Below are 23,601 nucleotides of genomic sequence, written 5' to 3' on the forward strand. Positions count from 1 at the left end.
ACATTTAACAGTCCTCTCTGCATCAATCTACCGTAAATTCTCTGCTCCTATTTCCATGGGGGTGGGAGGAGAGAGGAACATGAAACAGACAGTTGCATTCTGCCACTGTGGCAATAGCACATCATTAAATGGCCCCAGTCTGGAATCTTTATATAATTGGGCACAATTGAAAAATAGTGAAATTTGTGTCTTCTCTGTAGACTACAAAAGCAGATGCAATTCCTCTTAAACAGATGTTTAGAGCATGGCAGATCTGCAGAACAATAAGTTAAGTAAAAAGATGAACTAGAAATTCTCTGCAGTATGTTTATTCACTAATATTGGAATATTGGAATAGTGACAAGTTAAGCTGGATATTTGTTTTAAAAGTTGCTTGGCCTACTCCTGATATCCTTATATGCCAGATTTTTTCTAGGCATTGTACATTTTCAGAAAATATTTCCAGATCCCAACTAAGTCTTCCACACTATTGTGTGAGAAAAGCAGTACAATTGGAATCTTGGTTCCCAATCTTTATTTTTTTTAAAAAAAAAAAAAACTATATTTAAATTAGCCTGAAAGACAATCTCATCAGGATATATTTATTGTGAATGTTTTCTTTCTACTTCTATTCAAAAGTTCACAAAGCAGTTCATTCCTTTTTTAAAAAAAGTTTTTTTAATTTTTAAGAATTACAATCTTTAGAGCTTAGTAAACAACATATTTAATATTTAACATTAACTTCTTCAATATAAGTCTATTCAGTACTGCAGAATCCAGTATTTTTTCCCTGATTCTCCTTTCTTCTCCATATTTTTTTCCATTTTCCCCTCATTACACAATTACAATTTTTGGTACAATTGATATATATAGAGTTAAATATAAACATCTTCATCTTATTTTACTAATATTATACAAATAACAATAATATCAATTCATTAATCAATATCCTGTTTTTCATGCTCTTGTTAAGGTTTAGTTTCCCCTCAGTATTTAAAGTGTCTTTGTCAATTATTATTTTCTCGATGTTAATTACATTTATACAGCTAAAAATTTTATTCATACCAATCCTCTTATTTTCATATTTCCCATATCAAAAGAAGAGGAAAAAATGCTATTTTAATTCTAAATCATATTTTTCAAATATATCTAAGGGTCATCCATTCTTTTAACCATATTGAAACAAGTACTTAAACATATGATGCCCCCTCTAATAGGTCAAATCTTCTATTTTTTTTAAATCTAACTCTCACTTTCTTTCTTTTCCAAGTAGCTCTTCAAGCCAAGGCAATTAAATTGCATAGGAATTTTATTTTTATTTTTATGAAAGTTGCTTGGCATGAGGAAGACAATTTAGGTAGGGTATTTTTGAGGGGGAATTCCACCCATTTAAGCAACTCCCACCTTCCTTCTCCCTCAATTTCTCCCCTCATCTTTTGTCTCCCAAACTGTATCATTTCCCCTGACAACTCTATGTTCCATTCCCCAAAATCTTCTTCCTTGTCATCAGGCGCATCTTGCAAGCTTAAAGGGTAAAGGATCTTTTGCAATTTCATTGTCATGGGTAGGTCTTGCAGTATTTTATTTGTGTACAGTAGTTTATATTTTCCTTCTTTCATCTCTTCCATCTCTAGGTCCATTTCCTCTGCTTCATCTTCTGATCTCTGTTTTATTTGTTCATACTTTGTAGACGTTGTCTGGGAACTTTCTAGTTGTAGATTTAATTTGGAGATTTCCTCATTTATATTATCTAAATTATTTTTAGTCTCATTGTGGTTTCTTTTTATGTCCTCTTTGTATGCAACAATTGTTTGATAAATTAGTTGTAGAGTATATTTCCTTCTGAAAGATATTTGTTTTTTCTTGAGGCATCATTTCTGGACATCCTCTAATATCACCAGTCTCAGTAAGAGTAAAACAAAGTTTCCTCTAGATTTCTGGTCTTTATATGCAACCTTTATAATCCAATAGATTTTAGAATACAGGTCCAGTCCCCAAAGCAATATTTTATACTGATCCTTTGTCTCAGGCATCCAAAAATTGTCAGTCAGTCAAGGTTATAATACACAATGTTCAAAGTGTTGAAAGTGTTCAACCTCCCTGAAAACAGCTCAAAAGTCTCTCCCAGACAGACATAATCAAAGGTCAAGTTTTTCTTTCTCTTCCACTAGCTCTTGAGATTAAAAGTCCAAGCTCAGTGGGTGTTTATAGTTCAACAAGGTCAGGGTGATAAGTATGCCAAAATATTTTCCTTTATTGCCAGCTGTTCTCCCTTAGGCTAGGAATCACCAAGCAGGCAGGAAGCTAGTTATAGTGCTGTACTCAGATCCACCACTAGATGTCAGTCAAAATCCATTTTCCATTCTTAAAACAAAGGATTGATTTTTTACGTTTCACCTCAATGTTCTTTTTTCAAAGAGAAAATCTTAACAATTATCTCAGCTCTCAGATTTCAAAACTGTAGGTTTATGTTACTTCTACTTCAATGTTGTATATTTCTGTCCCACATAGAAATTAAAAAGCCACTTCCATTCACATTCAGAGGTTTAGCTTCTTGGGAGCCTTTCCCAGGAAATTCAGTTGTAAAATAGTAAAGAAAGGATCAATATTCTCACCCAGTTCCTAACATGGTGTTTATGATGTGTTAATTGGTGCTTTTCTTCTTCAGTTGTCAGCAGCTAATGGCTGACCATAGGAATGTAGCCAGTCTTTCCCCTGCCAATTTGGAGGGGAAAGACTGCCATCTCTCCATGATTGAAGAGACACCCCTCCTCTTCATCGCCTCTTTGAGGCAACTTTAGGCCCTTTTTAGGGCCCCCAGCAGGACAAAATCAGGCGTGGAAGGCAGAGCCCTGCCTTCCTGCATCCGTCTCGCTACAACACAAAACCGGAAGTCTCACAAAGCAGTTCATTCAGTTACAGTGATACAAGTAATCCTTGATTTACAACCATTCATTTAGTACAGTCTGAAGTTACAATGGCCCTGAAAAAGTGACTTATGACCATTTTTCACTTATGATCATTGCAGCGTCCCCATGGTCACATGATCAAAATTTGGACCCTTGGCAACTGAATCATATTTATCCTGGTTGCAGTGTCCTAGAGTCATGTGGTCACCTTTTGACCAGCAAAGTTGGTGGGGAACCCAGATTCACTTAACAACTGTATTACTAATTTAACAACTGTAGTGATTCTCTTAATGAATGTGGCAAGAAAGTCATAAAATGAGACAAAACTCACTTGACAATTATCTTGCTTAACAATGTACATTTTGGGTTCAGTTGTGGTCATATGCCTGTAGAAGCTGCATTTAGTAAAGACATTCCCAGACTCATCCACTTCTTTGAATAAAGTTATTTTTTATTTCTACAGTAACTGATTATCTATACAGGTTTTGCTTTATCTTGGGAATAAGCCTTTCCCTGCCTGGAATCATCTGTTCATACTTGAGAAGGTCAAATTTAGAAATGGATCAGATGACCAGGCCAGGTAGGGCCACACGTACCATACAATTCTTCACTTCATGGAAGCTGAAATCTCTACCAAACCCCCCTAATGGATTAACGTCCTCTCTTTCTGATGGTAATGTCAGTTACCTGGCAAAAAAGCCTAGAAAGACAAGTCATCCAGATTAGACCCAAGATCAGGACAGATAATATCCAGGCCACAGGGAGAAAAAAATAATACTTGTATTCATGGTATCCATCTTGCATGAAACAATTCATAATCTCCCTTGAAAATTGTTTCTTATCACACCAGTGGAAAACTTAATGACATAATAGAACTTCTAGGAGTTAAAAATCTCCTTCAAGAAACAACTGTGTTATAATAATCAACTGTCTACCACAATCCCATTAGGCACACACAGGAATCAAACTGAAATATTCCCATAACTATGTGTAATTAGCAATCAGAAACAAATCACATTTTTCTAGGTCCATCTGAATTGGCTCTTTGTTTACTAAAAGTACAGTTGTAAGTGATCAGGCAGGCAAGAGCAATGTGAGCTGTGTTTTTAGTGCATACAAAGAAGAGAATGGCTTAGACTGTTGCTAATCTACACAGGAAAATTGCCCACCTGAGGGCAAAGGCACTCATACATAATAAAATAAATGAGCACATGAATTCCAATGTAGAAAGCCAGTTTGGTGTAGTGGTTAAGGCATCAGGCTTGAAACTGGGAAGCCAGAAGTTCCGGTCCTGCCTAGGTACAAATCCAGCTGGGTGACCCTGGGCCAGTCTCTCTCCTTTGGCTCTACCAGGCAGAAACTGGAAAACCACTTCTGAAATCTTGCCAGGAAAACTACAAGCAGTTGCCCAGAGTCCACAGTGACTCTAAGGCAAAAAAAAAAATCAAAATTCCAATATATTCATTATAAAGGTTGAGAGCTAAAGTCTCGGAATTAAAGTACCAATGTTCTGACATTAAAGTTCATGCATCAAAAAGGATGCCCCACTTTTTATCAAATTTATATGCTGCCAATCTTACTATCTAAAGTGACTCTGGGCCTTTCTCTACTAGAGGATTAAGCAATCCTTTGGTGTAATTTAAATATTTGGATAAAGCTAAGAATTTGATCACTGAGATACTAAAGACACAATTTCAAACAATTTATTCAAGAAATAAAAAAGAGAGCCATCTTAAGACACAAGCGTAAATATTCATGCAGTTGCCCCATATTACAACTGCCCAATCTCGTTCCTTAGGTGCAGCAAAGCTCAGCTATGGGTGGCACAACGTATGTCAACATATTTTCTACATGATTAAATCATGGGAGGAAGGCATGTTTGTTATGTATTAGGCTTTTAGGAACATCTAAAGCACTTGTATAAGAGTCACCACCAGGAGTTGTTGAACTGTAACTGTTTTGGCGGGAAGCAGTTTCGGCGGGAAATAGAGGTTTAATCCGATTGGTTGGTTGTGTACCTGGCCAGGTACTGGCCAGGTATATAAGGAGTGCAGGTAGCCCCTATTCCCCAGTACAGTCACTTCCACCAAATAAAAAGCTGTTATGTTGTACTCATCGTCTCGGCGTCCTTCCTGCTCTCCAGAACCCACTACACAATAGTGGCAATGAGGGTGGGATCCTGCTTCGCATTAAAGAGCTGAATTCACGAGGGGACGGCTTCGCGTGCTGGAGGGAAGAGGCATCTTTCCCCCCCCCCTTCTACAGCCGGCTAGTCACCACGCTAGTGGCCTCACATACTCAGAACCAACTGTCTGAGTCATCGGAGCAGGATCCGAGAACAAGAGGAAGATGCCAAAGGTCGGCCAGCCCAGAGAATTCGACATCTGCCATTCCGAACGATGGCTATCACACCTGGGGCAAGTCGAGTACTATCTCCGGGCAAACCAAATTGCTGAGGATGGCCTAAAAGTGGTGACCTTGCTTTGCATAAGCAGGCCTGCCACATTCTATTTGGCCAAAAGCCTATTCGCACTGACGCCGATCGAAACCATCTCATACAGAGACCTCACTCAAAGCTGAACAGGCATTTCAAGCCCCAAATGTCCGAGCTGGCCTGGCAGTTCCATTTTGACCAGAGGGTACAACAGCCGGGCAAATCTGCATCAGAGTTTATCGTGGCCTTGCGACAGGCCACCCACCTCTGCAAGTTCTCCAACCTGGATGAGAGACTTTGGGACAGGTTGGTGTGCGGCCTAAGAGATAAGCAACTGCAACAGAGGCTTTTTGCAAGGCCCGATATAACTCTCCAAGATGCGCAAGATGAGATCTTGGCCGACGAGGCAGCCAGAGGCGCGGTGCAAGCGGTACAGACTCCCCTGCCCAGCAGCCCAGAGGAAGCAATACATTATGAAGGCACTACATACAGCCAGCACACAGATGAGGAAGAAACTGACGTCGACCAGATCCAGAGAAAAACGGAACAATGGGATCGACGACGCAAGCACAGGGAGAGCCAGCAGAAGGCAGCTCTATCTCCAAAATGCGGAGGCTGCGGAGGCAACTGCAAGTTCTGGTCGGCCACGTGTCAGGCCTGCAGAAAATTTGGCCACATCGCAGCAGTCTGCCACAGCCATTTCTGAGAGGGCCTACCCAAGCGACAGTCGGAGAACTTGTCGGGAAAAGGTACCGGGGCCCGGAGCTCGACAAGCATGGGGTTTTTCGAAAGCCAGAGGGCCATCTGCTGAATTGGGGCCCGCCGGCTGCTTAAACCCAAACTAAAAGTCCATTTACAAGGCATTCCTTGTAAAATGGAGCTAGACTCCGGCTCTGCAGTCTCGATTATTTCCGATGACTCATTTAAACTTGTTCGTGGCCAGAGCAAGCAGTGGGTTAAATTGAGGACCTCCAGCATCATGTTAACCGATTTCCAAAATGCCCCAGTAAAAGTTAAGGGGGAGGCCACCCTTTCTGTGCGGTTTAAGAGGTTTCAGGGGCACTTGGATGTTATTATAGTCAAAGGCCATAGGACCAGTTTAGTCAGGTTGGACTGGTTTGAGGCATTGGGCAATTGAACTGTAACTGTTTTGGCGGGAAGTAGTTTTTGCGGGAAACAGAGGTTCAATCCAACTGGTTGGTTGTGTACCTGGCCAGGTACTGGCCAGGTATATAAGGAGTGCAGGTAGCCTCTATTCCCCAGTACAGTCACTTCCACCAAATAAAGAGCTGTTATGTTGTACTCATCGTCTCAGCGTCCTTCCTGCTCTCCAGAACCCACTACACAATAATGTTAATGCAGATATTGGGAAATGCCCTGACAGGCTAAATTGACCTGTTTCCTATCATTACTAATAGTCACAACCTAGCAATCTAATTTTAAATTCTGACTATTGCATAACTACATTAAGGGCTAGTTGTGCCTTTCAAGGTAACACTATTTGTGGCCAAGAACTGCATGGAAGCCACCAACCATGCCCACCCAGGATTTAAAGCTTAAGGTAGACAATTGCAAAGTATTTTCTGGCCTTAATAATAAAGTTTCCATACACTTATCTTGATACCTGCCAGGATCCCCACTTCATCTGAGTGTAATTTTAATGACTTTTTTATTTTACAAAAATGAACTAATAAGAGGGTACGTTGTTGGAAAACAAAGAGCCAGTCTTTAGCATTATCTTTATTTCCAAGATTCATAGAGATCATATAATCAATAATAATCAATCTTTTCACAGCTGGGCATGATCAGGGAAGCCAGAGTTACTCAGACTTCAATAAAATGATTGTTTGTTTGCTTTTCATTCATTCAACTTTTATAGTCACTCATCTCAAACAAATCCCTTTGGTTGAGAAACAATCACCAAGCAAAAACAGTTATACTGTAGTACAAAATTAAATATATACAGCAGTCAAGGAAAAAAATGTCATTATAGATGTTAATATAGTCAGGAAATGGGGCCCTTCACACACTAATGAGCCCTGGCACAAAGCCAGGTCTTCAAGGCCTTATAAAAAATCAGCATGGTCAGGGTCAAGGGGAGTCCCATGAAGAGAGTGTTGCAGTAATCCAAACAAGAGATCAAGAGAGGATGAGTGACTGTGCACAGAGTCTCCTGGTCTAGGAAGGGACACAACTGACACACAACCAAAGGTGTGCAAAGGCCTTCCTAGGCACAGCTGCCATCTGCTCTTCTGGCAGGAGCCACAAGTCCAGAAGGAGCCATAGATTGCCATTCCATCCAGGACCGAAGAACCCTGTCACCAGATGGCCCAAGTATCCAAAGTCACTGAATGAAATTCAAGGAGGACCTCATGGATTTTTTTTAAAAAAATGTCTTTAATGCTGGTCAGGGTAAAAACATAATCTTGAAAAAGGAAAGGTTTCCAGGCAGATTTATAGCAAGCCAATTAGGGTGAGGTCACTTTGAAATATTTCTTTCTAATGGCCATCCCAGCCCTGGATAGGAGTGCTTACTTTCATCCCACGTGAACTTCCCCTCCCTGCTGTGTTTGGTTCCCACAGTCTCCAGCACAAGCACAAGTTGTCCCAGAGAAAGAGGGCTGAAAATAACAGCCTTTCATTTACAGCCCCTTGCCCAGCACAGCCTCCAGAGATGGGAACACAAAGCTTTTCCTGCCAGTTGACACAAACTGGGTGGGAAGATTTCATTAGAAAAAGGAAATCCGGAAAGTGGGGATGCTATCCATTCTATCATGTCTGATTCTTGGCGATGTTATGAGCCAGCTCTCTTCACATTTTCCCAATTTTGTATAGCTTCTTTCAGGTATTTTATGCTCTGGCTGATGTCTGCCTTGATGGTGTCTAGTCACTGTGTTTTTTGGTGACCTCGTTTCCTTTTATCTCTAGCCATTCTGAGCAAAACTGCCTTTTTCAGTAAGTTTAAATTGCATGACATGGCTGAAATAAAAAAAGGCAGAACTTTGCGATTTTGCCCTCCAGTGATATGTCTGATTTTATATGCTCCAGCCTGTTTATCACCTTTGCTGTCCAAGGAATGCACACAGAAGCCTTCTCCAACACTACAGCTTGAAGGTAATGAGGCATAAAGGGCCTTAAAGATGATAACCAGCATCTTGCAATGGGCCCAGAAGAAATGAGAACCAGTGCAACTCTCACATCATTATTCTGTTTATTCTGGTTTGATGGTTTATTCTACTGAATTATCTTCTGTCAGTTGATGAGTTTTTTTGCAGAGAAGATCACAAGCATTTGCAGTAGAAATGTAAATTAAGGGATGTTCTTGGCAGAATTTATTTTTAGCAGTTTTGCTCTTAGTTGTTTTGTTGCTGAAGAGACATTTCAAGTGCTACTCAGTCACAGCTACACCAAAGGCCTGGATTTATTAACTAGTCTTTATGATACTACAGCCCTTTTCTACCGTGTAAGTTTTTTTGTTGTTTTTTTAAAAGCACACACAAAGACCTTCCTTCTCTTGAGGTTATGCATATGAATTGTTGTTATTACTGTTCTTTTACTGGCTAAAATCACTGAAAAGTAGAATCAAGACTTTCTTTTAAAAAAAAAAAGGGGGCAGATATTGATTATATAGTTGGTCTTACATTTCCACTTCTTGACATTGTTAGCAATGAATCTGTGTCTCTAGTTGAAATGACTCATCATCCACCTCATTTCATAGTTCTCTTTCTTTTGTGTTTATTATGCTACACATTCTGTTTTTCAGTCTGGTTTCCAAATCAGAACAGAGTTAGCATTTTGCAAAATAACAGATGCTGCATATATTAGTTGGAGTGGAAGGATTACAATAATTAGGAAAAAAATATGTATATTACCATGACAACTTTTTTGACTATCTGTTAGCATCTCTGATATAACATAATCACTGGACTGATTCAATCAAAATTTGCCTAGGCACATATTTGGGGATTCGTAGGACAACTAACAAAAGCCCATCTACTACACTTCTACACTTCTGAAAAATCTTTTCTTTTTACTAGAAGACGTTTCTGCCTTTGGCCACTTAAGAAATACACTGATTCAGAATCCTAATTATCTTGCAGAAATATTTTTGAACTGAATCAGTACAGATGCATATACATACACCAAAAAAAGTCCTCATGAAACTCGTGATCACGATAAGTAACATTAACAATAGTAGATCAGAAACAATGTGCAAAATGAAGGGATCTGAGTTTAAAGAAAGCCATATGTATGACTGGATTGCAATAAATTTACATCAGTAAGTGAATGAAGCATCTCACCAATCGCATTCAAATGAATTTTAATGGATTTTATTGTTTTTAAAGATTTTAATAGTTTTTCACTGGATTTTATTATTTTATTGCTTTGTTCTGTATTTTTAACTCTGTATACCACTCAAAGTCATAAACGTGAGATGGACAGCTATATCAATTTTCCAGCCATTGGAAATAATACTTAAAGGGGGGGAATGGAACAGCAATAGATTAAATATTAGTGTTATGTGGCCACAAAACAGGCAATTGCAAATTTTAGCCTGAATATCCTGAGGCATACTTTCCAAATTCTAAGAAACAATAATTTCCAATGCAACCTGTTTCCCACAGTGGGTAACAAGCAGTAATGAGAAACCCACACATGGGACATACGAACTATGCCTTCTTGTGCTATTGCTTCCTATGAACTGGTATTTAGAATTGCATGGCTTTTATCTCACATAGAATACAGCAGTCATGTCTGGTGATCACTGTCCCAACTTCTAAGGGGAGAGGTGTTAGGGACAAACTGCAGAGTTTTGTTAGAAGTCACATTTTACATCAAAATTTCATATTTCTTTTTTTTTTAAAGAGTTCTAGAGATAACTATCTGGACAGATACTATGTAATTTTTAATTTTCAATAAAAACAGCTGCCTTCTGTCTGTCTTTATCCAGTGATCTAGTTGCCTTGATACCGTTTTTTATAGTTCTAAAAATTATTAAAAAGAAATTTCATTTTTGTTGGAATTTACAGTATGTTTAGGGACGCGGTGGCTCAGTGGGTTAGGACGCTGAGCTTGTCAATCAGAAGGTTGGCAGTTTGGCGGGTCGAATCCCGAGTGCCGCGTAACAGAGTCAGTGCCTGTTACTTGTCCTAGCTTCTGCCAACCTAGCAGTTTGAAAGCACGTAAAAATGCAAGTAGAAAAATAGGGACCAATACGGTGGGAAGGTAACAGCGTTCCGTGCGCCTTTGGCATCTAGTCATGCCGACCACATGACCACGGAGACGTCCTCGGACAAGCGCTGTCTCTTCGGCTTTGAAACGGAGATGAGCACCGGCCCCTAGAGTCGGAAACGACTAGCACGCATGTGAGGGGGAACCTTTACCTTTACTTTTACAGTATGTTTTAGAAATAAAGGAAAAAAATAAATTCTTTGGGGGGCTTGTTTATTCCTTCTTTTCATTTTGTACTTTGCATTTATGCAGTTTGTGTTACATTTTGCTCTCATTTGGGCAGTTTTACAAATAAAGCTTTCTAACCCTCTGATCATTTCTTTGTTTTGGTCCATCCATCATTCTGGCATCCTTTTGGTGATATTTTTTCATGGAATGTTTGCCAAATTTCAAATGCTTCCACAGACATTCTGAGAGGTTTTGTCCCTTCTCTATTTCTTTTTCTAGATTCCGCTTCATCAATTTTCAATTTTTTGATACACAGCTCCTCTTCTGAAATTAAGTGCTCACATTTATAATTGAAAATTGAGTGAACATGGCCTATTTGTAACATCTTTAGCAAGACTTATGCATAACATCAGATCCTAAATTTTAATTATCTGAACTAGTTGCAGTCACACACACATACATACACCTCCTCCAAAAAAGGCCGGTAGTTTAATATTTATTATTAGTAAATGCCCCAAGACAATTGAAATACACTATAGTCTTATCCAGTTATAGGACCCCAACATAGTACTGAAGGAATCTTATGCATTAAAGCATGTTGCAAGCATAGAGTTTTTTCATCCTGTAATCTTGACACAACAGAAGGAAATGAAACACTGCAAATTCAAAAGGTTCCACTACCTACTTACTCGTACACACACATTCATGCATATATTACATGATAAATCTGTTTTCCAAGGGTGATAAACCCATTAAATTGATTCAAAAGCTGCTTTTGATATTTAATAAGTTTAACAGCAGTTTGGCAGTTCAAATCTCACCAACTCAAGGTTGACTCAGCCTTCCATCCTTCTGAGATTGGTAAAATGAGGACCCCGATTGCTGAGGGCAGTAGGCTGATTCTGTAAACCTCTTAGAGAGGGTTACAGCAAAGTAACTAGTACCAAAAAGTAATTTGCATTAAAGGTATATTTATTTAAAATCAAGGCACATGAAATGTTACCCTTATTTTCTGTTTTGGTTTCATTAAAAAAATTAATACATCAGCTGTTCTTCATAAAATTATGGAATCATTTTCATTAACTTTGGTCCTGTTTTATCATTTAAAGCATGTCCTTTCAAATGACTATTAATTTTACACTTGGTTTATAATCAAACAAATGGTTCTATATGTTTAAAAAGCAACTTCCATAGTAATAAGAAAACATCAGCAATACTCTACAAATTGAAACTGTGCTTCAATTGATTTCCTGCTTAATTTGCTATAATAATAGCTCTTATAATTACTGAGACTGTATGAAGTAATTAATTACCATCCCTATAGACTGCTTCAGAAAACATGACCAGCAATTTCACATTGTTTGTCACCAACTTTAATGAATAATAAACTAAATAACTGTGTCAGCATGATCTTAAAATAAGATATTAAATATAATTTCTATTATAAAACATCACAGAATCATGGGTTAAAAGTCCATGTCAATGCTAAGGGACATCCCAAAACTATAATTAACACCCTCAGCAATGCATGGAGTGTAATGGAAGTTTCAAACTACTGGCCTATTTTTCTTAAGCTTTTCCGCCTCAAATTTAAAACAACAAATAAATTCAATTTGCATTTGCATCATTCAGTGATGCCAACATGCACCCCCTCAATATAAGAGAAAATAAAATGCAGACAATAGAGTCAATGAACCTCAATGTGATTTTTAATACACTGTTTTAATATACTATTTTCCACTCCTAGCCCTGGCCATCATCACAGTCACTAAAGGAGAGTACTATATCTCTGCTGCAGCCTTTGCTACTTGTCAACTTCCTTATGAATTGAACTTAGTAGTTTCTGTTGCCCCTGGTAAGTTATTGTATGGTTTTGGAAATTAGATTTTGATATGTTATGCCATGACAACAATGCACATATAAACCCTTGCAATGGGGTGAATAATTTTATTCAAAGTCACCATTGTAGTCAAGATTTTGCAAAAGGAAACTGAAATTTAGCAGTTGAAAAGCAACAGAGTTGAGGGGAAAGGGGGAGAGAAAAACAAGGAACACAAGTTTTGAATATGCACAGACATATCCTCAACAACAATATACAAGCCATCTTGGAGCAGGAAAAGAATACTTGAATGATTCCCTAGATGACTTTATTTTTCTTCCAAATTTCTTTCCTGATGCAACTTTTCCCCAAATAAGGGGAAAATGTTAAGTCGACCTTATGCAATTTTTCTTTTAGAAGGTGGAAGATGTCAACAATGGAACAATGCTTTCTTTGCAATAACAGCTTTGAGCAAATTCAGAGGTCACCCATTGGAAATATTAACCTTTTTAAAAGTCAGAAGAATCTTTCCCCATTAATTAATCATTTGGCTGTTCTTTTGAACATTTTTTTTCTTACAGTTACTAAATTCTTCTTACTAATCTATGTATCCTTCTGAACTATGTGCCAATTCCATAGGTTTAACTGAAGCATTCTTATAAAAGAGAAAAATGAAAGTAATTGTATATTAGCAGCAAGGAGAAATTAAATTGTAGGTACATATACCTATTGTGGGTTTCCAGCTGAAATCTTCTAATTTAAAAAAAAACATCTGCTAGCAAGGTTAGTAGAAAATTTGCAAGTATTAAAGAGCTGATCTTGGCATCAAACTAGTATTTTACTAATTTGGAGCCATTTTTTTTAAAGTTAGGTTTTGTCTTTTGCACAGATTTGTAACCTGAATGTCATCTTTAATTCAGACACACTCCATTAATTAAACAATTATACTGAATAATTATTAGATGCTAAGAAACTACCTTACCTCTGTCTGAAGTATGGCAGCTCTCTGTTCTTTGGCAGTAAGCGACTCTTTAAGCACTTCTATATGTTGCTTGCAATCTGAATTCTGATTGCTAAGGGTTTCAAGCTTAGTTTGTAAGGCAAGAAGTTCTGATTCTTTCTTTGAAAGCTCCTGCTTCAATTGGTCAATCTGCAAAAAAATGAAAGGGAGAACAATTAATGTTAACAAACACTGTATTTCCTTAGGGGAAGTAGAGAAGCTGACAAAGCATATTGAATTACATTCAGATTGACAACGTATATTTAATTTGACCAACTTTGGGACTACTGTTCATAATTTGAACAAATTGGAGGTAACATACAAAATGAAAGTAAAATATTCCAAGATAATAATCTTGGAAAAACTACAGCTATATTGCTTCTTCTGTCCTAAGTCTATAGGATTTCTGGATACAGAAGTTCCATAGCTGAGTCAATGGAAGCCAATCAAAATATTGTTGCCCTCCTCCCATCCAAGACCCAATAACTGGCCATTACATGGAACAAGCTATTAAGTATTAGAACATTATAATAACCTAATCAACTATTTAGGCTACCAAGTCCAACATTCTGCTTAGTGCAGGAATCCAAATTAAAATAATCTCAGACAGATGGCTGTCTAGCCTCCACTTGAACATTTCAGCAATTTCACCTGGTCTCAGTAATTCATTCCTCTATCAAACTGCTTTTTATTAGGACACTGTTTTAATATTCAGTTGAACCAGTATTATGGAATCAGTGTAAGCCCAAGCAGCTCCTGTGACAATTTAGCAGGTATATGATTCATATGATTCTCACAGTATTACCAATACTGTGTCTCAGTACTCAAGCACTGACTTTTCTAATAATGGCCTGTACATATGATTGTGCCTCTAAATATAAAACTTCAAATGTGTTTGGAATATCTGTGTACATTTGTGGTTTTCCTACTGTTTACAGTCTTTATCCTCTTGAAAACCATGAAAAGAACATGAAAATTAGCTGAATGACCACATTACATGTACAGTAAGTAATATAAATACCTAAACATGTAATATTAATATGCACATGAGTCTGAGGAAGGGCTCAGGAAGAAGATTGCCTGAACTTGACATCTCCAGTTAGCTCCCAGAAAAATTCATTCCAGTAGGGAATGAAAAAAATATCTTATCAGTATCAGTAATGTAAGGGAACTTTATATGATCTTAACACTGGTGAATTCATTTTATTCATGAATATCAAACAATAGATAATTGTGAAGGAAAACTCTGCTCATTACCTATATAGATTTCCATTGTCACAATCATAATAAAAATCATATGCAATAAAATATTCAACGTGAACAGCAAAGAATCTCTGAATGTGTTTGAAGCCATGTGTCTACAGAGATTCTCAGTCATCCAGGTCATGGTTGCCATCTTTCTCTAGTTGCGGATTTCGTTCATTCTGCACTACATTTTGAGAATGGAAAAGGGTTTAAAATGAGAATGTGGCCAACAAAATCTGGAATTTAATCACAGATTTATAGTGCTCAGACCACATGTTCCAAATTAGTAAAGTACAATATTTATCAGCTTTAATACCACCAAGTCACATTAGAAGGAAATGTTTCTTGTAAATTCCATACTGGGTTTTTTTAGTTCACAATACAAAATGAATTCTTTCAGAATTAAATCCAAAAGGTATATTATATATACTTGCACATGTGAAACATCTATAGTAAAAATCAAACTCATATATCTACATCAGAACCATTATCCTGCTTGTTTTTTAAAATCTTTTTATATAATAATTTATAAAGATTATACATGATTAGGAATGAAGTCTCAGTGAACTTCCCGTACTCAGAGAAGTTCAAACTAATTGAAGGCAGATTCTGCCCTGAAAGACCACAGAAGAAAGGAACAACTAATTGGGATCAAAGAGAAAGCATAACAATGAAAAAGAAACATTCACAAAATAAATTATTAAAGGATATAATTGAACCATAATATTCAAATGCACAACATTGTAGAAAAGATTCATTTGGAGAAGTGAAAATGAGTAATATCACCAATGCATTGATGACAAAACTGACAACCCTTTATGTGTCACTACAGACAAACAGCCAAAACTGGAATAAAAAATAAGGTGAGAGTAATATTACACAATACAAATGGAAGGAAAGTTGACACCAATACATACTGCAGCATGTGGTTTATATTAGTCCCAGATGGTATCGCACAGCCTAATCTCTATCAAAGGATCTTCCTATTTTTATTGATGATTCAACTCACAAAACTCTGATAGCCAATTGTTCAAAGAATATAGAATCATTTTCATTTCAGGTATGCTATACATTTCTTTATATTCTCAACATGATTTGCAAGCTGGCAAAGAGTTTTGCCATTCACAAACTAAAGCATTTCAGATCTACTCTGATGAATCTTTCCTGCTTCATACAAGATGGTAAAATTCTTTTTAACAAATAATGTTTCTTGTAATGTCTCTAAAGGGAGAGAAAATGGTAGATTTGGGGATGTAAAAAAATGGTATGAAAATTCTCTGGGATATGTTTTTCATTTATTTTTTCTACTTTCTTCCTTCTTCATTTCTTATCTGCATATTTATTTCTTTGTTATTTGCAGGCCAATCCAATCAGCTGATTCTGAGAGGTGTGCAACTCTGCAACAAATACTTAGGATTAAACATGATACATACAGAATGTAAAAACAAATTGCATGATATAGTAATATAAATTCTAACATAAAATATGTTAAGATGTTCCTTTCATAAACAACAGCTTTGGCAGTCTAAACAAAATCAACTAAACCAACCCTGCCTTCCTCTTTCTACAATGCTGGAATCTCATAGCACAATCTCATTCCAGAGGAGTCTCATATAAATTGATCTTGAACATGATGGTGTCAGCGTGTCATAGCAAGAAAAGAATAATATTTTCTGCATTCATTCCAAAAGGGCAATTTTTAAAAACATTTTTCAGCAGAAGCAACCTAGTAGTTCCATATAAAACCTTTCTGCCCCAAGATCTATTCCACCTCAAATAGTGGAACCAGACCAGATAAGTCTTAAAAAAATTCTAAGTGCTACAGTACTAGATTTATTTAAGAATTCATTGTGGGGGCCTCCATGCTTTTCTGAGCTTGGCTGCTTTCTTGCAGAAATTTCTTTGTCCAATGAGGTAACATCATTAGTGCTAGAAGGGAGTACACTTGCTCTCTGTTTGTATAGTAGTGGCTTGCCCTGTCTGTGCTGGTGGGAGAGGTCTTGGTAGTTCCTTGATTAGACTGTTGTTTATTGTTTGTTTGTCTGAGCTGGTAGTTCCTTGATTGGGTTATTGTTTACGGCTTGATTGTTGGTCTAATGCAGGGGTCTTCAAACTTGGCCCTTTTATGACTTGTGGACTTCAACTCCCAGAATTCCTCAGCCTAGGAATTGGGGGTTGAAGTCCACAAGTCATAAAAGGGCCAAGTTTGAAGACCCCTGTTCTAATGTTAACCTTGATGTTAATCTGTTTAATCTGGGTGTTGATTGCTGGTGAGCAGGTATTCTGATCTTCTGGTCCCTTTTTAGTTTTTTATTGTTTCTTTTTAATGTTACATAGATGATGTTTATCTACATGTGCCTTTGGTGGCTGATTTGTCTGAGTGTCAGGCTTCCAGGAATTCTCAAGTGTTTTTGGACTTAGCTTGATCTAGGATGCTCAGTTTCCCAGTTGAAAGTACGGTTACGTATGCCCATTAAGTAGTTTTCATTATGTCAATCAGTTAATTGGCAATCAAAGGGTGCTATTGCTTTCTCCTTGTAACTGCAATCATTATCTTTTTTTTTGCAAGTTGCTTCTTGACTTGTGTGTGTTTTGCTAATTCCAACATCTTTTTGTCTTGGAGACATTAGCATGCTATCCTACAGCTTGCAAATACCAAGTGACCCCTTAATTTGCCATCAGAGCCAAAAGCAATCATGCAAGATGGAACCACCAAATTACCTGCTCCTATTTTTCCATTCTTGTCATTTCATCTAGATATTTGGGGATCTGTTTGTTGTTAATGTCTTTGATTTCTGTGCCCCCTCCCCAAACTTTGATGTAGCCTAGTTTTTCAGGGACATTAACAAAGTTCCACAATAGATTATCTTTAGCAACATATGCTCTTCTTCCATTTAAATTGGAAAGAACTTAAATAGTTATTTCTTAAATCCAAGTTCCCCCCCAAGAGTATTATAACACCTTAAGTTGTTGACCATGAAAGGAGCTTTGTTCTACTGTTTGCTATCAGTCAGAACTTATATTTATCAGGGTTTCTTTATCAGTGATCTCAGGTTGGACAGATGGGGTATAATGAGATCTCCTTGCTGACAGCATTATAAATATTGTTTCCACCTTGAAAGGTCCTGTGATGAATGGCAGAAGTAGGATCTTTTGCTACAAATCTCAATTGTCAGAAGAAGGACAGGGCTGCTGACAGAGGTTAGGCAGGCTTTCATCAGAATGAGGCACAATTATCCAAGCACTGATCAGATGGCTGTGACCAACAACCATACACAAACATTTTGCTCTGATTTTCTCTGTAACAGTGGGAGAATTTATTGCATTGAGTCCCTTATTCACAAAATCACTACAATTTTCCTATTTATGTTAAGAGATTCCAATTAATATATAACCCGCAGAATGAAATGATTTATTATGAACCATATATATAGTAATTCCTACAATCAAGGAAGCATAGATTTGCTTGTTTCTTGATTTGTTTAAAACATTTATATAGACACCCATCTTACAGAGTATAAATCTGGATGGTTAACAACTATCATAAGAGTTTTGAGTATCAGACTTACGAGACATCACTCAAGCCTTTTATGTCTGCATTTATGGTCATTTTATTCTACTTGCATCGTATCTTAACTGAAGAGTTATAAATGGCATTGCTTGCTAATATTGAAAACAATTGATGGCTGTTTGTTGCAAACATGGAAAATCTCCTGAAGGACCTCTGAATGCTTTCCAGTCCCACAGGTGCCTTTGCTATAATTATTCAGCAAGGAGAGATAGCCAAGAACTGATAACAGGAATGCTGTTGTCATGATTTTTATTCAAGGGGACAAAAGTACTTGTTCTGTGGCAATTTAATATGGTTTCCTTCAGGGAATGCCCTCAAAATAAGGCACATTTTTCACACTGGCTTGACATGGCTCTAACAAAGGTTGCCTCTGTACCTAAGATATATGTAGAAACTTCTCTCACCAAGTGAATTACAAAAGAGGGGAAAAATCTACCTTGTTTACCAGGAAATTTTTCTTTAATACTAGATACTCCTCTTCAGATCTTTTGTTGACATCAATCTCCTTCAAAAAATCAGAATTTTAATAAGTCTTGTTTTCTTAGCTGCACATACCTTATTTTTCATGAACTTGGAATGACTCTTGTAAACTTCTATTTGTTTGATCTCTTCTTCTCGATCTTCCGTGTTCAGAACTCCATTTGTCTTCAACATCTGTATTTCATCTTCGAGATCTCTGATATTACGTTCCAGGGAAGCTATTTTTGTGTCCTATTTTTTGTGAAGAAAGTGTTGGTATGCAATTATTACACAAATTATTTATATGAAAAGCAGACATATAACTTGTGATACAAGAGCAATAAATCTAAAGAATTAAGTTGGCACAAGGAACTGAAGCCCTTTCTCTTTTAAATACCACTGGGATAAGTTCAGTAATAATTATGTAGCTGAATAAAAATATATACATTATTGTCAAAATTTTCACTTGCCTAAGCCACTAAACAGCCACTCTGAATGTACTATGAATAGAAACATAGGCTGTAATACACAGCAATAAAAGAACATAAAGTAAAATAAATATAAGAAAATGGACAAAAACTGCCAAGAAATCTGGGTCTAACTATACTTTTATTGTGCATTGAGACAGCTAAAGTTTATAACCTTTTTAAGACATCTGTTTCACTACCACATCTGATATAAAAAGCCACAGTCTCTTCAAATAAGATAAAACAAGAATGGAATAGATCCAAACCAAATGAAAGCCACCATTATACCACACTTATTTCATTACTTTCTAACATGGAGCCAACTTAAGAGATGAATGGAAATATTTTAAAATTCCTTCAACTTGGGTGTGGAATCTTTCCCTACCCGCGCGTGCAGGGCAGAAAAAGAGATATCCTGTTTTCAGCTGCTGTGAAATTAAGGATGCTGGTACCCACTGTAACAGGCAGAAAAGGAGAAGATTGTCTGTTCTCTTATGTTGGGCAGAACAATTGGTGAATATGTGACTAACCTCAGTCCTCTTCAGACATTGGCCTGAAAATATGAGTGCTCCATTGTTGCAAAAAAAAAAAAAATCCATGCATTCAGCCAGAAGATCTGAGAGAGAGCTGTATGAATGAGAGTATAGGTAGTCCTCAGCTTGCAACAGTTCATTTAGTAATTTACAATAGCACTGTGAAAAGTGATTTATGACCATTTATCACAGTTATGATCATTGCAGCATCTCCATGATCACATGATTTCCATTCGGATGCTTGACAACTGACTCACGTTTATGATGGTTGCAGTGTCCCAGAGTCATATGATCCCCTTTTGTGACCTTCTGACAAGCGAAGTCAATGGGGAAACCAGATTCATTTAACAACCATGTTACTAATTTAAGAACTGTAGCAATGCACTGATTAAGGTTTTTTTTAAAGAGAAAGCAGCAAAAAGATAAGAAAGGGATCCTTACATCTTTAACCAGGTTGGAAAAAGACCTTTCCTGGCATTGTGAAGACATTCGCCACTATAACATAAACTCAATTCAGATTTTTCGTTTACACCAAAAGAAATTAAGAGGGTAACAAATGTGGCGAGAAAAGTCGTAACATGGGACAAAACTCACTTAATAAATTTCTCACTTAGCAGCATATATTTGGGGCTCAATTGTGGTCGTAAGTTGGGGACTACTTGTATAGTTTTCTGCCCCATCCAGTTTCCAGAATTATTAACAAACATGGCAGGCATTCCTTTGCAGTGCTCCAGACAAAATATTGGGTGAGGGGCTAATCCCACCCTCTACCCATTTACAAGCTCTCATGAACAAGGCTTGGTTGTACAAATCTGGCAGGGAAGCAGCACTGATTTTTGCTAGAGAGATCAAATTTTCTGGACAATACATAACTACAAAATGAAGAAAAGCCATGAGGAATAACAGAGAGGATTCAAGATTTCTGAGACAATGATATAAGAAAAGAAAAGATTAAGAGTAAAATGAAAACCAAAACTACTGACACTATATTTGAGATTCATTTGAATTTTTTTTAAAAAAACATACTGTATATTCTGAAACAACTGATAAAAACATAGCAGCTTCAACTTTTTCTAAATTTCGTATAGCTATATCTTTGAGTCTGTCCGACTTTTATTTCAAAGACTGCCCAACAGTGGCTGATCTCAGATGCTCATTACGGAAAGCTCAAGATAGTATTAGGATACTGGATCATCTGGGAATTCCATAGCTTTTGGCTAACTTGAAAATCAAAGATTAAATCTAAGAAATTGAATACGAAGCCCCTTCAATTTTATTTCACTGGGCTGGAAGAAATGATTTCTTCCTTGCCATTTCCCAGAATTGGAGTGGATAAAGCCATTTGGGGGGGGGGGGAAATAGTTTCATTAAGCCTCTATGTCTTCCTCTAAGAAAAGGAAATGCTTTTCTGAAGAGTCATTCTATAGGCTCTACTGGCTTCAATGCTTTCTTAGGATCCAAAATGAAGTGCTACACCATGTAACTTTCTCTCCTCTTTGTAGCACACTTGCAAGACCTGCATCTTCTCTAAAGAGCCTTTCTGGAGGGCAGTAGATGTTAGGATGCCAAACCAGGAATAGGAAATCACACTAACTTTTCTTCTGCTAACTGGACCCTAAAGTACATAGTGTCTTTGCATTTAAACCTAGTCCAAATCACCTAGAAGCTTCTACATTTGAAGGTCTTTGGAATGTTTTACTAGAAGTGGCATTTCCATCAGTTAACATATAACCAGAAATTTTAGAAAATATAAGTCCTTTATTTAAATAAGATTTGTTCCACCATTTCATGTTTGGTATCCATATAGTTTTACATTTCTCCTATTTTGGCAGTAGCAAGTTTACCCCAGTTTGGGACACAGAGCTATGCATCCTGTCTGCTACTCCAGATGCTCCACGTAGTTCTACAATTACATCCACAGCAAGAAGATTCCATGTACAATCAGATTTTTGCATGTGCAACTTTGAATCCAACTCATTGTTTAACAAAAGGAAAAGGCATTCTGTTAAGGATTCAGAGTATTTAAAATTGACATTGATTTATTCAGAGAAATTTCTTTTGGAGGAACTCAAAAGCTGCAGAATATCTTGACTCAATCAGGGTTATGTACATTCTACTGGAACATGCTGAACATACATAATGAATACATTGGAGGAAGATTATGATTTTTTCTAACCTATTGTATGCTGAGTTGTTTGTTTCAATTAAATGATGCAATAAAGTGATTACATTAGTTAATTAATCTACATGGTAGTATCTTCTTGAATCCATCTCAAAACTATATCTGGATCCCATGAAGCCAACAGACAGTTGTCCCCTACACAATATTTGAACAGATGTTCTAAATGGCCTGATGGGCTTTATTTTATTATTGTATACACAATAATGTGAAATCACAGCTGCCAATTCTTTAGCTGGTATTGGCCTTCATGCAAATCGAGTTCTTCCCAGGAACCTAGGAAGTGCAATGTATTGGCATAATATGTGCAGTTCCAAGTGGTGTGGCCTTTTATAAAACAGATGAAAATTTTATTGTTTTCTGTTCACAACAATGTGAAGTCACAGCTGCCAATTCTTTAGCTGCATTTGGCCTTCATAAGCATCAAATTCTTCCAAGAACCTAGAACATTGTAATTCATCTGCATAGTATGTGTGTGAACCCAAGCAATGTGGCCTTTTGCAATTGACAAATGAAAATTGTGTCAATGTGCAGATATTCTAAGTGTGGCACCCAATGTACTGATAGCCACTGGAACCACCTAGGCAGGCTTAGGCCATAATTTTTCAATTTCACTTTTAATACTTTGTGATCTTTGTATCTTTGTGATCTCCAATTTTTTGTTTTCTATTCTACCATTCCCTGGTATTGCCACATCAATTATCCATACTTTCTCCTTTTCAAGCACAGTTATGTTTGGTGTGTTATGTTTATTATGATTATTATTTTATTTGTTTTTTGCAATATATATACTTTATAATAAATATAGATGATAGCAGCCAAATAAAACATCTATAATCTTCAAGGTAATATTTTATTTGTTTAAAGGACATGAAATATGAGCGACATAGTGCTGCAATATCTTATTTATATTTTTCAGGGGTAGCTCTGTGTGTAATTTTGAATTACAAGTAGCCTTTAATGTGCAGTGATAAAATAATAAAAAAAACTGAGGAAGCAATCTTGAGGTCATTAACTGTTGTAGAAATGTAGCCTAACTGCTGGATCTTCCACAGCATTGTTTCTAAATTTAATGATCTTTTAAAAAAAATGACTGTAAGCAGTGGTGGGATTCAAATATGTGAACAACCAGTTGTTTGTGTGGATGCCGCTTCCGGAAGTCCATTCTGGGCCTGGGCAACAAAAAATTAGCTACCAGTTCTACCGAAGTGGTGCGAACTGGCTGAATCCCACCACTGACTGTAAGCTCTGCTTTCTTTTAAGCTCCTAAAACAGGCATAAAGATTTAAAACATTCAGGAAAAAACAAATACCATAAGCTTTAAATAGTGAAATTTTATATTGTAAGAGAGCAAAAGCACACAAAGCATTCACGAAAAGGGACACTAAAGGAAAATCTCACATGAGACAGATTTAGAGTCTATCTGTGTTCTAGAAGGTCTAATAAACTAAAATTCTTATATACAAAAAAGTATAATGTCATTATATAATGGCAATTATTGCATTATTATAAATATATAAATTCTATAAATATAATTATATCCATGAGAAGTCAGGTGAATCCCTGCTTGTATAGGCCAAATAAGAGTTTAAGAATCTTGTATGGG

The 23,601-nt window shown here is 36.9% G+C and overlaps 1 protein-coding gene across 1 annotated transcript in view; it reads right to left on the reverse strand.

Moving 5' to 3' along the window:
• ERC2 (ELKS/RAB6-interacting/CAST family member 2) overlaps positions 1-23,601 on the reverse strand; it is a gene marked incomplete at its 5' end in the record, with an annotated part of 592,568 nt that overhangs the window by 388,431 nt on the left and 180,536 nt on the right. Inside the window, 2 exons of the mRNA XM_081317437.1 lie at positions 13,524-13,691; positions 18,913-19,068. Coding sequence (XP_081173563.1) covers positions 13,524-13,691; positions 18,913-19,068 — 324 coding nt within the window. The remainder of the gene's footprint in view (positions 1-13,523; positions 13,692-18,912; positions 19,069-23,601) is intronic.

The sequence above is a fragment of the Vipera berus genome (assembly GCF_964194415.1).
Source record: "Vipera berus genome assembly, chromosome: 2".
In the NCBI taxonomy this organism is placed as follows: Eukaryota; Metazoa; Chordata; class Lepidosauria; order Squamata; family Viperidae; genus Vipera; species Vipera berus.